At 44.7% G+C, this 15,927-nt stretch overlaps 1 protein-coding gene across 1 annotated transcript in view; it reads right to left on the reverse strand.

Moving 5' to 3' along the window:
• CDH4 (cadherin 4) overlaps positions 1 to 15,927 on the reverse strand; it is a gene marked incomplete at its 5' end in the record, with an annotated part of 1,039,205 nt that overhangs the window by 9,662 nt on the left and 1,013,616 nt on the right. Inside the window, one exon of the mRNA XM_081323640.1 lies at positions 14,980 to 15,213. Within this exon, the coding sequence (XP_081179766.1) occupies positions 14,980 to 15,213 (234 nt within the window). The remainder of the gene's footprint in view (positions 1 to 14,979; positions 15,214 to 15,927) is intronic.

Raw genomic sequence — 15,927 nt, forward strand, 5'->3', positions numbered from 1 at the left:
TTTAAGACTTCAGCTCCCAGAATTCCCCAGCCAGCCATGTTTGTGGAGTGAAACTCCCGGAATTCCACAGCCAGCCATGTCAAAGTCCACATGTCTTAAAAGTTGCCAAGTTTGGAGATCCTTGTGTTAGATGGTTCTGTATGCATTGAGTAAGCCTAGCAACAATCTGCTTCTTCATAGGCAGAAAGTGGACTGGTGTGGTAGCAGGTAGCATTGTTTTAAGGGAAGATATTGAGAATGCCAAAGGTACATAGGCTAGCTTACATTCTAATCTAGACAACTACCCTAAAAAGGTAAAATATTTTCTCAAGCTGAAAGCAACTATTGTAACTCAGTACACAGATCGTATGCATTTCTTAGCCACAATACAGAAGTGCTAGTTGGTAGGTTTTCACAGCCGTTCTTTGTCGACGAAATGACTTTCACCGACACCTTCTCGGATGCTCCCCATTCTGAATGTGTGGCAATGAATGAAATGTCGACACATATTCGTAGCTTCACAGGCATCATCAGGAAGTCAATACATCAGTGTGGAGGTGGTTTTGCCGTTGTCTTTTTCCAGAGATTTCTCAAGAATGTCACAAGCTGGGCTCTCTATTTGGGATGTTCTGGTCCTCTCTTATCTAAAAACTAACCAGGTCTCCCTGGTTAGGATTTTGCAAACATTCATTTTTGAGCTGTCTGCTGCAAATGGCTCCTTGCTTTAATGGACTAAAAGCAATAAATGCTACACAATTGGTAAACTGTACTATTGCATAACATACAAAGGCAACTGATTATTTTCGGAGATTCAAAAATAGGATGAATGGGGTTTTGATTACACTAATTGTTTAATTTTATCTTGCATGCTCCTTCTTCATGCAGTCAAATGTCTGTCTGCAAATGATTGGGTCTGGTGGTTAAGGAACTAGGCTAGAAACCAGGAGACTGTGAGTTCTAGTCCCGCTTTTGGCAGGAAAGCTGGCTGGGTGATTTGGGGCCAATCACCAGGAGACTGTGAGTTCTAATCCTGCCTCAGGCATGAAAGCCTGTTGGGTGACTTTGGCCAAGTCACTGTCTGTCAGTCTAACCCACCTCACAGGGTGGTGGTTGTGGGGAAAATTGGAGTATTAGATGTAGTCGCTGCCTTGAGTAATTTATAAAAATAATATAGGCATAATAATATATTTTATTTAGTCTAAAATAAATAAATAAAAACAATGCCTGATAAAGTGGTATGCAGGTTTAGCACTTTGATAGATAGGTATGACAAAAACTGGACAATCTTCATCCCTAATTTTGTAGTGATGCTCCAGAGTAATAACCTCCTGATTAATTGGGGTGCATTGTGAAACTGCAATTTTAAGGAGCGTGATGGCTTGGTGGTTAAAGATGCCAAGCTCCTCAGCTGGGTTTGGGACCTGAACACTATGTAACGGAGTGAGCTCCCGTTTCTTGCCCCAGCTCTTGCCCACCTAACAGTTCGAATCCATGCAAATGCGAGTAGGTAAATAGGTACCACTTTTGGTGGTACCTATTTACTTTTACTATTTACTTTTGGACGTGGTGGCTCAGTGGGTTAGGACGCTGAGCCTGTTGATCAGAAGGTCGGCAGTTTGGTGGGTTGAATCCCGAGTGCCGCGTAACAAAGTGAGCGCCTGTTACTCGTCCCAGCTTCTGCCAACCTAGCAGTTCGAAAGCACATAAAAATGCAAGTAGAAAAATAGGGACCACTACGATGGGAAGGTAACAGCGTTCTGTGCGCCTTTGGTGTCTACTCATGCTGGCCACATGACCACAGAGACGTCCTCGGACAAGCGCTGGCTCTTTGGCTTTGAAATGGAGATGAGCACAGGAGTAAACAGAGGAAGGCAATGGGGCTCCTCGGAAGGAGGCAGAGAGAAGCCACGCCCTGAACTGTATTTAAGGGGGAATGTGTGGGAGGGCTGGTTTGCTGAAGGCAACCGCTTGAATAGTTCCTGTTTCATAGCTCCTGTTTCATGGTTGGTGTCTATTTTATCTTAATAAATTTGGCAGGCTTTATTCAAGCCTCTTGCCGTTTGTAAAGGGGTTGTCCCTGCCTTTTCTGCAGGGCCGGTAGCAGGCTGGTACAGAACAACGGCCTCTCCTTGCATCTTACCTCTCCAGTGCTGCATTTCATCACAAGTAAAGCAGCAGCAATTTGAAAAAAAGTAGAGTTTCTCTCAGTCCCAAATGCATACACAGAGGGGCATCAACATGTTCTAACCAGCTGAGGAGGCAGATATTTCTACAGTATCCTCCCCCCAACTCTGCCCTGCTCCCCCTATTAGAAGAAATCCTTTCAAATCTGTAAGATGCTGCAGCTGTGCTAATTTCATTTTAATGAGGTGTGATTCTCTCGAAGGGATGCAACAGAGACTGGATAAACTATTAGCTCGTCTAATCGAATTTGGACTTAGTCTCCTCCTTTTTACAAACTTTCTGTCTTTCCAAGATCACGTTAACAAACGTTCTGAAATACTCTTTTTCGGCTGCTTTGCTTAGAAGATGCAAGCAAAGCCTTGAACTTTTTTACTGAAAGTGCCAGGGAAGGAAAAAAAAAGGCAAACATTGGAATATCAGATCTAGTTTGGCAGGATAAGACAATGTTTGCATGGTTTTGCTTTGTTTGAAGATTAAATGGCTCTTCGAGCTCTCTGGCCCAGGCTGAGAATTTTAATTTTAATTTTAATTTTAATTAACTGGGGTTTTATTTGTTCAGGGACGATATAATTTTTTAAATTGTTTTTAACTTTTGTATTTTTGTTTTTAATCACCCTGTAAACCGCCCTGAGTCCTTCGGGAAAGGGCAGTATATAAATGTAATAAAATAAAATAAATAAATAAAATAAATAAATTCAGGAAATTAAATACAGAACATTTCCAATGTGAGTTGCTTTTCAATTTTTACATCTAAAATCGAATATATAGGTAGTCCTCGACTTACAACATTTAGTGATCGAAGTTATGTCCCTGAAAAAAGTGACTTATGACCATTTTTCACACTTATGACCATTGCATCATTCCCATGTGATCAAAGTTCAGACCCTTGGCAACTGACTCATATTTATGATGGTTGCACATGCATGGGGTCACGTGATCCCCTTTTGCAAACTTCTGACAAGCAAAATCAACGGGGAAGTCAGATTCACTTAACAACTGCATTGCTAACTTAAGAACTGTAATGATTCACTTAACAACTGTGGTAAGAAAGGTTGTAAAATGGGGCAAAATTCACTCAACAACTCTCTCTCTTAGCAATAGAAATTTTGGGCTCAATAGTGGTCATAAGTCGAGGACTGCCTGTACTTTGCAAAAAAAGATGAAATGCCACAATTAAATAGTCCAGGACTGGAAAAACGTTATTCCTGCTTAAACCTTCCATGGCCAAGAAAGCGTGCAGAGTTCTTATTCTTTAGTTTCTCATGACTCGGGATCATTGTGGGAACAAGATAAATAATGGGAAGGGACATCTGTATTAATCCTTGAGCTGCTTGGGGAATGGACTGATGGAGCACATTTTAAGGGAGATTGTCTGTGACCTGTACCAGAAATTATGTGTTGGAAGTGTGACTTCGGTTGCTACTCTCAACCTACTGGGCACTTGGGCATTAGGCCAGAGAAATATGAAAGTTATCTTCTCAGCCAAAGAAAAGATACAGGTTCTTATTTAGTGTCCGACTGAAGCCACGAAGGCTAATGTATCGATGGAAACTGACTTCCTAAAGCAGGTTGCAAAAATTCATTCCAGACTGAGATTGACAAATATAAGGCTGAACAAAGGGAATGTGGATTCTGTGGATTCACGGGTAAAACTATTTACCAAAGCACCAGAAGGCAAGAGAAGAACCAATGGATGGAAACTAATCAAGGAGAGGAGCAATCCAGAACTAGGTTGAAATTTCCTAACGGTGAGAACAATCAAACAGTGGAACAGCTTGCCTTCAGAAGTTGTGGGTGCTCCATCACTGGAGGCTTTTAAGAACAGTCTGGACAGCTACCTCTCTGAAATGGCATAGGGTTGGACTAGAAGATCCCTAAAGTCCCTTCCAACTCTATTATTCTATGCTCTAGAGAGGGATAAAATGTTGAAAAGGGTAGAGATTTTGACTGCAGATGCATTAGGATCCAACGCTTTAGTTCAAATGATGACATCATAAGAGCCTTGGTGGAGCAGTGGGCTAATGCCTCCTTAAGTAACACCAGCTGCCTGCAATTAGTGCAGGTTCGAGTCCCACCAGGCTCAAGGTTGACTCAGCCTTCCATCTTTCCGAGGTAGGTAAAATGAGGACCCAGATTGTTGGGGGCAATTAAGCTGACTTTGTAATAATGCCGCTTGGGGGTGTGTCTGAAAGCCCTAATAAGCAGGCATATACATAGAATGAAGGCTACTGCTAAGCTTGTAAGCCGCCCTGAGTCTTCGGAGAAGGGCGGGATATAAATGGAATTAAAATAAAATAAATAAATAAATAAATTTTCAAATTGTCAAATGATGACAGCTCAGTGGAATGGCTTGCTTCCAGAGGTTTGGGGTGATCCAACGCTGGAGGCTTTTAAGAAGAGATTGGTCAGCCATTTGAGCAGGGGGTTGGACTAGAAGACCTCCAATGTCCCTTCCCAGTTTGTTATTCTGTCAGTATCAGCAGTGCACCACAGTGCCAGACTTACAGAAGGTGGAGCTTGCAGCATAATCATTTGATTGATTATGTGGCATCAAGTCAGTTTCATTCCCTAGCAACCACTTAGATTTTCTCCAAGTTGACACACTTTGAGCTGAAGTGTTGAATTTTGCAGATGCTTCTGAACAGCCCCTCCCCTCATCCATTTGGTCAGGCTCTCATCATTTGCTTAGGTGTCAGGCCCTTCCATGGGAAAGGGAACTCTCCTTGGTTTTATGGTTATTGCTTTCCTTTTTAGTTGTAAATGAAGATGCAATCCAGATCTGTCTCTCCCCCTCCCTCCCCCAGTTCAAATGTTCCCTGTTGGTTGAAGATCGCCTAAAGTCTATCCTCTCCCCCCCCCTTCGGAGAGATGGCAGAATCCCCAGAATAAGCACATTGTTCTACCTATACATTTATGAAATGTGATATAAATGGATTCTGACAGCTGCAATGGTCAAAATCCAGTTCAGGAAGGAGAATGCATTAATGCAGGTACCTAAAGAGCACTACACAGGTGGATCTTAGATTGCTGGTCAACCCAGATCTCAAATTAGCTTAGAAGATACAGAATGGGCAGAAGCCAGGACATCAATTATGATTACAGCAGGATAACTGTTCTTATATGGTAGCAACATTTGGGCAAGCAAAAAGTACAGGGAGTCCTCATATTACGACAGTTCATTTGGTGACTGTTCAAAGTTACAACAGCACTGGAAAAATGTGACTTGTGACCGTTTTTCATAGATACAACCTTTGCAGCATCCCCACGGTCATGTGATCAAAATTCGGGTTCTTGGCAACTGGTTCATATTCATGACCGTTGCTGTGTCCCAGGGTCATGTGACCCCATTCTGCGACTTTCTGACAAGCAAAGTCAATGGGGAAGCCAGTTGAAAGGTTAATAAATAACCTGGTCACCAACTTATCAACTGCAGTGATTCACTTAACAAACGTGGCAAGAAAAGTCGTAAAGGGGGGCAAAATTCACAACGAGTGTGTCGCTTAGCAGCAGAAATTTTGGGCTCAGTTGTGGTCATAAATCGAGAACCTGTATTCAGGACCTGTATTCAGCTGTTACCTCACCAGCCACTTAATGGGATTTGTACCCAGAGCACAATCAATGTCCTGTTAATGGACTTGGGAATGGTTGAGCCAAAGGCAACAGTCATGGTTGAGGCTACTTAGGGATGTATTCAACCCACTCCCATGAACCCCAAGTAACTTTACTTTAAGATTAATTTTTTGAGCTCTGGTGTTGCAGTGGTTGAAGTGCAATAGTGCAGGCTAACTCTGCCCACAGCCAGGAGTTTGATCCTGACTGGCTCAAGGTTGACTCAGACTTCCGTCCTTCTGAAGTCGGTAAAATGAGGACCCAGATTGTTGGGGGCAAGAGGCTGACTCTGTAAACCTCTCAGAGAGGGCTGTAAAGCACTATGAAGTGGTATATAAGCATAAATACTACTGATATTGCTATGTTATTTTGGATTGAGATCCTGCCCATCAAAAGAGATTCTAGGTGAGGGTCTCACCAAGCTTTTGCCCAAAGATCAATGCAGAAACCTTGGAGAAAGTATCTAAAAATTTGGTTTCCCCCCCAAGAATTGTGGCAGGTTTAAATGACTACATATTTTAACATTTCATTGTTTTAGTGCTTTATGTTTTAACTGGTTCTGTTTTATGTTTTTTTAAAAATGATTTTATATATCCATTAATTTTTGACTGGGAGCTGTCTAGAGTTGGCTGAAAGAGAGGTGGTTACATACATGTTTTAAATAAATTAAATAAATAAAATTAATTATGGTAGTTGCAGACTGATGCTTTTGCTGCTGAGAAAGCTGGAAGTGTTATTTTAATGGCATTGATTCTCCAGCAGCTCAAAACCTAATGATCTAAAGCAGGGGCCTTCAAACTTGGCAACTTTAAGACTTGTGGACTTCAACTCCCAGAATTTGCTGTCTACATGGTTGGCTGAGGAATTCTGGGAGTTGAAGTCCACAAGTCTTAAAGTTGCCAAGTTTGAAGACCCTTGATCTAAAGGCATGTCGACAGCATTAGTGACATGAATGAAGGCTAATATATGTGTCCCAGGATAATGTAGCAGGATCCAATCTGAGTCCACCAATTGGATGGGCTCCTGCGGAAGTCTGAAAGCTTGGAAGATTAAACCTCTGGCTCTGATGACCAGCCAAGATTGGATCCTGCAGAGTTAGTGACTGAGTGTGTGCGTAAGCCATGGTTTGCCTCCAGAAGAGTTTGGACAACCATTTGTCTGAAATGGTATAGGGCAGGGGTAGGCAACCTTGGCTCTTTTATGACTCGTGGACTTCAACTCCCAGAATTCCTGAGCCAGCATGGCTCAGCTTGGAAACCTCTCCCTTTTCCCTCAGCATGGCTGGCTCAGGAATTCTGGGAGTTGAAGTCCATGAGTCATAAAAGAGCCAAGGTTGCCTACTCCTGGTATAGGATCTCCTGCCTGAGTCGGGGGTTGGACTAGAAGACCTCCAAGGTCCCTTCCAACCCTATTATTCTGTTACTGCTGACTGCTGAACGAGGATGTTTCTCTATTCATAACTGGAAGGTCTCTCCTCCTCCATCTATCACAGCATATTCGGTGAAAGTCTCAGATGCGAAATACGGGTTTTCCAATCTGAAATTCCAGGAAGGAAAGCTCAGTGCTGACTTCTAATCAGGGATGCAGATTACCACCCCATATATGCCATGAAATCCACCTTGCTGACACTCTGAACAGGAATTTCAGCACAACCTGTACACTGCACAGAAAGTGAAACTTTTCCGTAATTGCTTTTCTGTCAGAGCAAAAATGGTGATTTTTTCCCCCTATTGCCACTCTAAAAAGAATCTGTGCAAAGTGAAGAAATATGCCAGGACAAATTCTACCCCATCTTTTTTCCCTTTTATCTGCAATTCTACCCCCCAACAAAAACCCACTGGTGGGAAGCCAACAAAGCTCTAACAGGAGAAGCAGCTAATTATTGTTTCTATATGTCACTTCCCTGTTCTTTTAAGTCTAGCTGTTATGTATGCAGGCATCTGCATAGCAACAGCCCTCAGGGGGCGTTGGCCTGGACAGTTTCGGCGGGAAACCTAGGGCCAACCCCATTGGCTGTTAGCTTACCTGGCCAGGTATATAAGGAGGCCTGGTAGCCCTCATTCCTCAGTTCACTTCCCCTTCCAATAAAGAGCTGAACTCACACACCGGCTGGCGTCTCTCTTGCGTCGGACCCACTACACAATAGTGGCGACAAAGGTGGGATTGCTGCCGACCAAGAGCTGAAGTCACTGGGGAAACGCTCCGCGAGCTGAAGGGAAAGGCATTTTTCCTTCTTCCCCCCACGACCGCCAGCTGAACCGGCAACGCCAAGCGCCACATCCACGACCAACTACCGCCATGGCTAGAGCCGGACAACCCCGTGAATTCGAGACCCGCCGCCCCGAAACCTGGACCCATTACCTGGCTCACGTTGAACTGTACATGCGGTTCAATCAGATATCGGAGGACGGTGCAAAGGCGGCCGCCCTGCTCTGCCTTGGGGGACCAGCGCTGCTGGAAGTCGCCGTGAACCTGTTCCCCCAGGAGGCCATCAACACCGTCGCGTACCGAGACCTCGTGGCCAGGCTCAATGCACATTTCAGGCCCCGGCGCTCCAAGGTGGCCGCACGGTCACAATTCGAGAAAAGGGACCAGCGCCCCGACGAGACCGGCGCCGACTTCCTCGCTGCCCTACGGGAAGCTGCCGTCGCTTGCAGGTTCACAAATTTGGAGGAGCGACTACGGGACCGGCTGATTTGCGGCCTACGCGACAGGCGGTTGCAGGAGCGCCTGTTCGAAAGAGAGGAGGTCTCTCTCCAGGAAGCCGAGGACGCCATCCTAGCCCACGAAGCGGCCTGCGGGGCCGTCCAAGCCTGCCAGGGAACCCGGCCCGGCAACCAGGCAACCAGCGTCCACCGGCAAGGGGCCACAGAGGAGGACGACCTGAGCATCGACCTCCTCCAGTGGAAGTCGACCCCCGACCAGCGAGCCAGACGCCCAGACAGGCCTAGGTCTCCCAGCAACACTGCCGTTCCCCAGAGGTGCGCAGGGTGTGGTGGGAACCACATGCGCAGTCTCTGCAAGTTCCGGTCCGCCACGTGCCGGGCCTGCAAGAAAACAGGCCACATAGCCGCCGTCTGCCGTAGCCGCCGCCCCCGAGAGGAGATCCACGAGCTGCAGCTGGAGGAACCGCCATTCGAAGGTACTGGGGCCCCCACCAAAACAAAAATTGGCTATGTCGAGAGCCGGCTGGCCATTAACCATACGGGTAGCCGCCGGCTGCTCAAACCCAAAATTAGATTAACAATCCGTTTGCAAGGTGTCCCTTGCAGCATGGAGCTTGACTCCGGATCAGCGGTCTCGATTATTTCGGACGAGACCCTTAACCACATAATTAGCCGGAGCAAGCAACGGATTAAATTACGGCCTACTAAATTAACCCTGACCGATTTTCAGAATTCGCCGGTCAAAGTGAAGGGGGAGGCCACCATTTCAGTGGGGTTTAAGGGTCGCGAAGGGCACCTGAATGTTGTAGTGGTAGAGGGCCGCAGAGCCAGCCTGGTCGGGCTGGACTGGTTTGAGGCCCTGGGAATCTCAGTATCCGGGATCCATCGGATCCAGGGGGACTCCGTTGAGGCCGTTTGCCGGGAGTTCGCCGACGTCTTCGACGGGTCATTAGGCAAGTACACCGGGGCCCCCATATCGTTCAAGTTTAACTCGAACATCTCCCCCGTTAGGGTCCGGCCGCGGCGAGTCCCGTTTGCGCTCAAACACAAAATCGAGCGCGAACTAGACAAGTTGGTGGCCCAGGGAATCTTAGAGCCTGTAGATGGAGGGGAGTGGGAAACCCCCATTGTGACCCCCATCAAATCCAACGGGGAAATAAGGATCTGCGCCGACTATAAGTGCTCGGTGAACCGCGCCCTAAACCGGCACGCTTACCCGGTTCCCGCGGTCAGCCACGTTCTCGCTTCCCTCCAAGGCGGCGCCATTTTTGCAAGGCTTGATCTTGCACAGGCGTACCAGCAACTCACGGTCACTAGGGAAACAGCTGACATCCAAACCATAGTAACCCATAGGGGGGCGTTCCGGGTGAACAGGCTGCAGTTTGGAGTCAGCGTTGCTCCCGGCATTCTCCAGGAGGTTATGGAAAAGACACTCAAGGGCATTCCAGGAGTCTGCCCCTATTTTGATGACATCCTGATCGCAGGAGCATCAGCAGAGGAACTGGCAGGGAGGCTTAGGGAAGTGCTGGCAAGGCTGCGCACAGCTGGCCTCAAACTCAAAAAGGAAAAATGCAGCATAGGCGTTCCTTCCACAGAATTTTTGGGGTTCAGAGTAGACGCCAGGGGAATCCACCCCACAGAATCCAAGGTGAGGGCCATCAAACTAGCACCCACACCCAAGAACAAAGCAGAGCTTCAGGCATTCCTGGGTCTGCTGAATTTCTACCGTACATTCCTCCCACACAAGGCAGCCATCGCTGAACCACTCCACAGGCTGCTAGACAAACAGGCAACATGGGCCTGGACGGCCACCCATGATCAGAGCTTCAAGGCCCTGAAGGCATTGCTGTCGGACAAGTCCACAGTAACCCATTTCATCGAGTCCAAGCCCATTTGTATCGCCTGCGATGCATCCCCTTATGGTGTGGGCGCTGTCCTAAGCCACCTTGAGCCCAACGGGGCACAAGTCCCCATAGCATACTATTCTAGGACACTGTCTGGAGCAGAAAGAAACTACGCCCAAATAGACAAAGAAGCCCTGGCAATCGTGGCAGGAATCAAGAAATTCCACGATTACTTATATGGCAGGGAGTTCACTGTCTTCACGGACCACAAACCACTCCTGGGCCTGTTCACCACAGACAGGCAAACCCCCCAGATTCTGTCCCCCAGGATGCTCCGGTGGTCCATCTTCCTTGCAGCATACAATTGCAAGCTGGTACACAAGCCAGGGAAGGAGATGGGCCACGCAGACGGTCTAAGTAGGCTCCCCCTAGACACACACAACCCAGACCCAGCACCAGCCACACAGATCCTAGCCCTGCAGGAACTACCCGAGTGCCCAGTTCTTGCCAAGGACATTGCCAGCCACACAGCCACAGACAACATCATGGGTAGGGTGCACTCATGGGTTTGCACAGGGTGGCAGGACAAATCCCCGGGACCAGAGTTTCAGGCCTATTTCATTAGACGCGATGAAATCTCCACACACAAAGGGTGTCTCCTTTGGGGTAGCAGGGTCATCATTCCACCCGCACTACGCGCCAGGGTATTGGACTCCTTACACGAAGGGCACCCGGGGGTGGTCAGGATGAAGGCACTGGCTAGGAGCTACCTCTGGTGGCCCGGGTTGGACAAGGAGGTTGAGGATCGGGTCAAGGCCTGTTATACGTGCCAGAGATCCAGGCCAGAAGTGCCACATGCACCAGTACACCGGTGGGAGGCCACACACACGCCATGGTCCCGCATTCACATTGACTATGCGGGGCCATTCCAGGGTCAACTATTTTTAGTAGTGGTGGACAGTCACTCCAAGTGGTTAGAGGTAGTCCCTGTCCCCAACATGACCTCGGGGAGGACAATCCAGGTGCTCAGAGCTCTCTTTGCCACACATGGCCTCCCCGACGTAATTGTGTCTGATAATGGGCCTCAGTTTACTGCTGCGGATTTCCAGGCGTTCTTGAAGGCAAACTGGATTAGGCACGTGAAACTTTTCCGTAATTGCTTTTCTGTCAGAGCAAAAATGGTGATTTTTTTCCCCCTATTGCCAAGGGCAAGAATGGAAAGAGAACCCCACCCCCAAACAGGCTCACTCTAAAAAGAATCTGTGCAAAGTGAAGAAATATGCCAGGACAAATTCTACCCCATCTTTTTTCCCTTTTATCTGCAATTCTACCCCCCAACAAAAACCCACTGGTGGGAAGCCAACAAAGCTCTAACAGGAGAAGCAGCTAATTATTGTTTCTATATGTCACTTCCCTGTTCTTTTAAGTCTAGCCATATAAATTGATCTGCAGACTGATTTGCATTTGCTTAAGGCGTGCCACTTTTTTTTTTTTAAAAAAATCAGAGATAAATAAAAGGGGGTCCACATATGAAGACAAACATCAATCTGCTTCTTAACTACTTATCACAACTAGTGAAATCTCTCTCTTTCTTTGCAATTCACCAGAAGCAAGTTCTCTCTCTTTTAAGGCAGGGGTGTTTTTTTTTTCTTCTGGTCACCCTTTGTAGAAAAAATTGTCCTATTAACACCTTTACAGCTCTCTTGAAAAAGAGGCTTTCAGAGTGCCAATAGCAAATGTAGTCCAATCCTTTTTTTATCTGCTCTTAAGAAAAGAGAGCTCCATTGTTGCTTTAAGGCCTGTTTCCCTTCTGAAGGTAATTTTTCTGAAATCGATTGCTTTCTCCCACCTATAATTATTATATTTTTCTTTAGTGTGCTGCTTTAAGAAAAAGCTCTTTGGTTTGCTTTTTTCCCCCAGATAGAGATTTCAAGCCAGAGTTGCAGGGGAGACGGATCCGTGGGAAGTAACACCCTGCAGATGGAGGTGATGGCCAGCACTGGATGGCCATTCTCTGAATACTCTACAGCCCTTTGAAACAGAGACTGGACGAATATGCAATTTGCAGATATGATATAAGAAAAATCTCTGAATCATCCAGACTGTTCCAATCAAATTGGAAGTGCTCATTTAAACTGTCTAGTTAAATGTCTGTGAATCGGAAGCATTTCTCATTTCATTTTATCTACCTATCATTTCTCTCTCTCATCTATCTATCTATCTATCTATCTATCTATCTATCTATCTATCTATCTATCTATCTATCATCTATCTATTATCTATCATCTCTCTATTATCTATCATCTATATCATCTATCATCTATCTATCTATCACCTATCTATTATTATCTATCTATATCTATCATCTATCTATTATCTATCATCTATATCATCTATCATCTATTATCTATCTCTATCATCTATTATATGTCTATCATCTATATCATCTATCATCGATCTATCATCTATCTATCTATCATCTATCTATCTATCTATCTATCTATCTATCTATCTATCTATCATCTATCTATCTATCTATCTATCTATCTATCTATCTATCTATCTATCATCTATTATTATCTATCTATCTATCTATCTATCTATCTATCTATCTATCTATCTATCTATCTATCATCTATCTATCATCTATCTATCATCTATCATCTATATCATCTATCTATCTATCTATCTATCATCTATCTATCTATCTATCTATCTATCTATCTATCTATCTATCTATCTATCTATCTATCTATCTATCTATCTATCTATCTATCTCCCCTCTCTCTTTTATCATCTATGGTCTATCTATTTGTATCCCACCTTTATTATTTTAAAAAAATAACTCAAGGCAGTAAAATATCCTTCTTCCTCCTATTTCCTCCACAACAACATCTCTGTGAGGTGGACTGGCACTGAGAGAGAGGGGGACTGGCCCAAGATCATCCAGCTGGTTTTCATGTCTATCGTGGAACTAGAACTTATGGTTGCCTAGACCAGGGGTAGGCAACCTTGGCTCTTTTATGACTTGTAGACTTCATCTCCCAGAATTCCTGAGCCAGCCACCCTGAGGGGAAAGGGAGAGGTTTCCAAGCTGAGCCATGCCGGCTCAGGAATTCTGGGAGTTGTAGTCCATGAGTCATAAAAGAGCCCACGTTGCCTACCCCTGCACTAGACCAAACAGGTTCCATGCCATCCATGTGGGATGAGTGAGTGGTAGGGAGGGAGGAGTAAAAAAGAGCAGTCACAACGTTTTGATTTTTTTGGGGGGGGCACAACTCTCATTAAGATGCTTCCTCTATAAACTGATTCAAATAACTTGGGAAGTTTCAGCAAAGGGACCGATCTGGCCTCTCCAAAATCATTTCAAACATCTGAATTTGACTGATGTCATTTGATGCAAATGTCTGTTTTTTGCAAACTGATTTGAATAGAGTAGTCGGAATCATGAAATCATTGGGCTAAGAAGGATCTTAGAAATTGAGAAGATCCTACTCAGTGTAGGATCCATTGTAGACTCTCTGATAGATCACAGTCTATTTGAAGTAGAACTGAATGGGATAAATTTTCTGAACAGATTTGAATGGGATTTTACATGACTCTAGAGACTTAGGCCATGAAAAGGCTGGATTTATGAGGGCAAACCTGTATCTTCACATCATATTTAGCCCTTAATGGGCTGTTGCCATGAGTCAAGATTAATTCAAGGGCATGCACGGGCACACACAAACCACATTAATTATAAGTCCCACTCACTCATTCTACTCCTCCCCCAGTAAAAATAATTGATAGAATAAGCCCCCAAATTAAATAATGTACATGGAAGAAAGATTTCTATTTACCATTCCATTTTCACTGATATAAAGCCAGGGTGATTGCTGTACATTAAAAAAGCCAATTAGAGCAATGAATTTTTAAAAACATACATTTGTAATAAAAATCCATAATTTAGAACAGGATAATGGATTTGAAGATGGGAAGAAGATTCTCCTAAATCAAACCCCTTTCATCCGCATTTAATTTCAGTCAACAGAATATGCTCAAGTGTTTAAATCATATTTTAGGCCTTGAGTTATGCAAAGGCAGAAAAAAAAGTAAAACTGTGTCTTATGCTTTATTGCATTCTGTTTCTTCCAATGTGAAATTTTACTACACAAACTACTAGCAATTGGAAGCTTCATTATGATCAACCAATTTAGAATGCCAATGTATATTTATTGCTTATTACCATCAGGCCACAATTAAATTAGCATGTGTATATTAAAGATTACCCAGGAAATAGGATGGCTTATTTTTGAAGTGTAAATATAGAGGTAATTTGTACTTATTGAGGTTTTTTTAAAATTGAATTGAATTGAACTTTATTTGGCCAAGTGTGATTAGACACACAAAGAATTTGTCTCTGGTACAAAAGCTCTCAGTGTACTTGCAAAGCAATGCCCTACACAACCATCCCGAGGGAAGACGTTGAAACAGTTTATGTCCAGGATGTGAGGGATCTGCATATATTTAAAAATCATTTTTAACCACAACAGAGCAGCTGTGCTTTTACAACTAGGAAACCGATTCCCTTTTACAGTGATTTTATGAATAATCATAAAAAAATCATTGAATAAAATAAATAAAAATGCTGCACGCATGTATAAAGAACCTTGGCTTTCAAACCAGATGCGTATATTACCCGGTGCAACACTTACTTAGTAAAATGATGATGCATATCAAGATGGCAATAATGGCTCCAGTTCCCAGCCCAGCTGCAGCGACAGCTCCTATAGTGGTACAATCTCCATTCTCATCGCATGGACACACCTTGACCTTAATGATGGACATGTTAAACAGAGGAGGGTTTCCAGAATCTGTTACAATGATTGGAACATCGTACACACCGGCTTCCAAGTATATTATTCGCAAGCCAAGTTGAGCATAATCACCTGTGGGGAGCAAAATGGAGAAAGCCATGAAGAACAGGTCTGGATGGAAAACTGACTTCTTCTGAGTATCTACTGGTCTGGAGAATCCACTCCTTATGAGTTACTCCCCCAAGTAACTCATGGGCGTACAGGTAGTCCACGACTTACAACCATTCATTTAGAGACCGCTCAAAGTTACAATGGCACTGAAAAAGGGGACCTGTGTCCATTTCCCACTCTTACGACCGTTACAGCATCCCCACGGTCACGTGATCAAAATTGGACAACTGGCATGTACTTATGACGGTTGCCAAGTCCCGGGGTTAGGTGATCACCTTTTGCAACCATCTGACGAGCAAAGTCAATGGGGAAGCCAGGTTAACCTAACAACCGTATTGCTAACTTAACAACTGTAGCGATTCACTTAACCACTGTGGCAAGAAAGGTCGCAAAATGGGGCAAAACTCACTTAGCAACTGTCTTGCTTAATAACATAAATTTGGGGCTCAGTTATGGTCATAAGTCAAGGACTACCTCTATGCCCGTGGGTCACCTAGGCTGAACTCTGGGCAGACTCTGATAAGCCACAAAGAGGCTAATTATTATAATTTTGACAGCTCTTTCCCCCTGTACATTCTCCCCAAATGATAACCTTCCTATTTTCCAAGCATTAAAGCTTCCTCTATGGTAAATTAGGAAAGGAGGTGACTTTTAAGCAATTATGGGCAGAGGTTG

The sequence above is a fragment of the Vipera berus genome, assembly GCF_964194415.1.
Source record: "Vipera berus genome assembly, chromosome: 3".
NCBI classification, from domain to species: Eukaryota; Metazoa; Chordata; class Lepidosauria; order Squamata; family Viperidae; genus Vipera; species Vipera berus.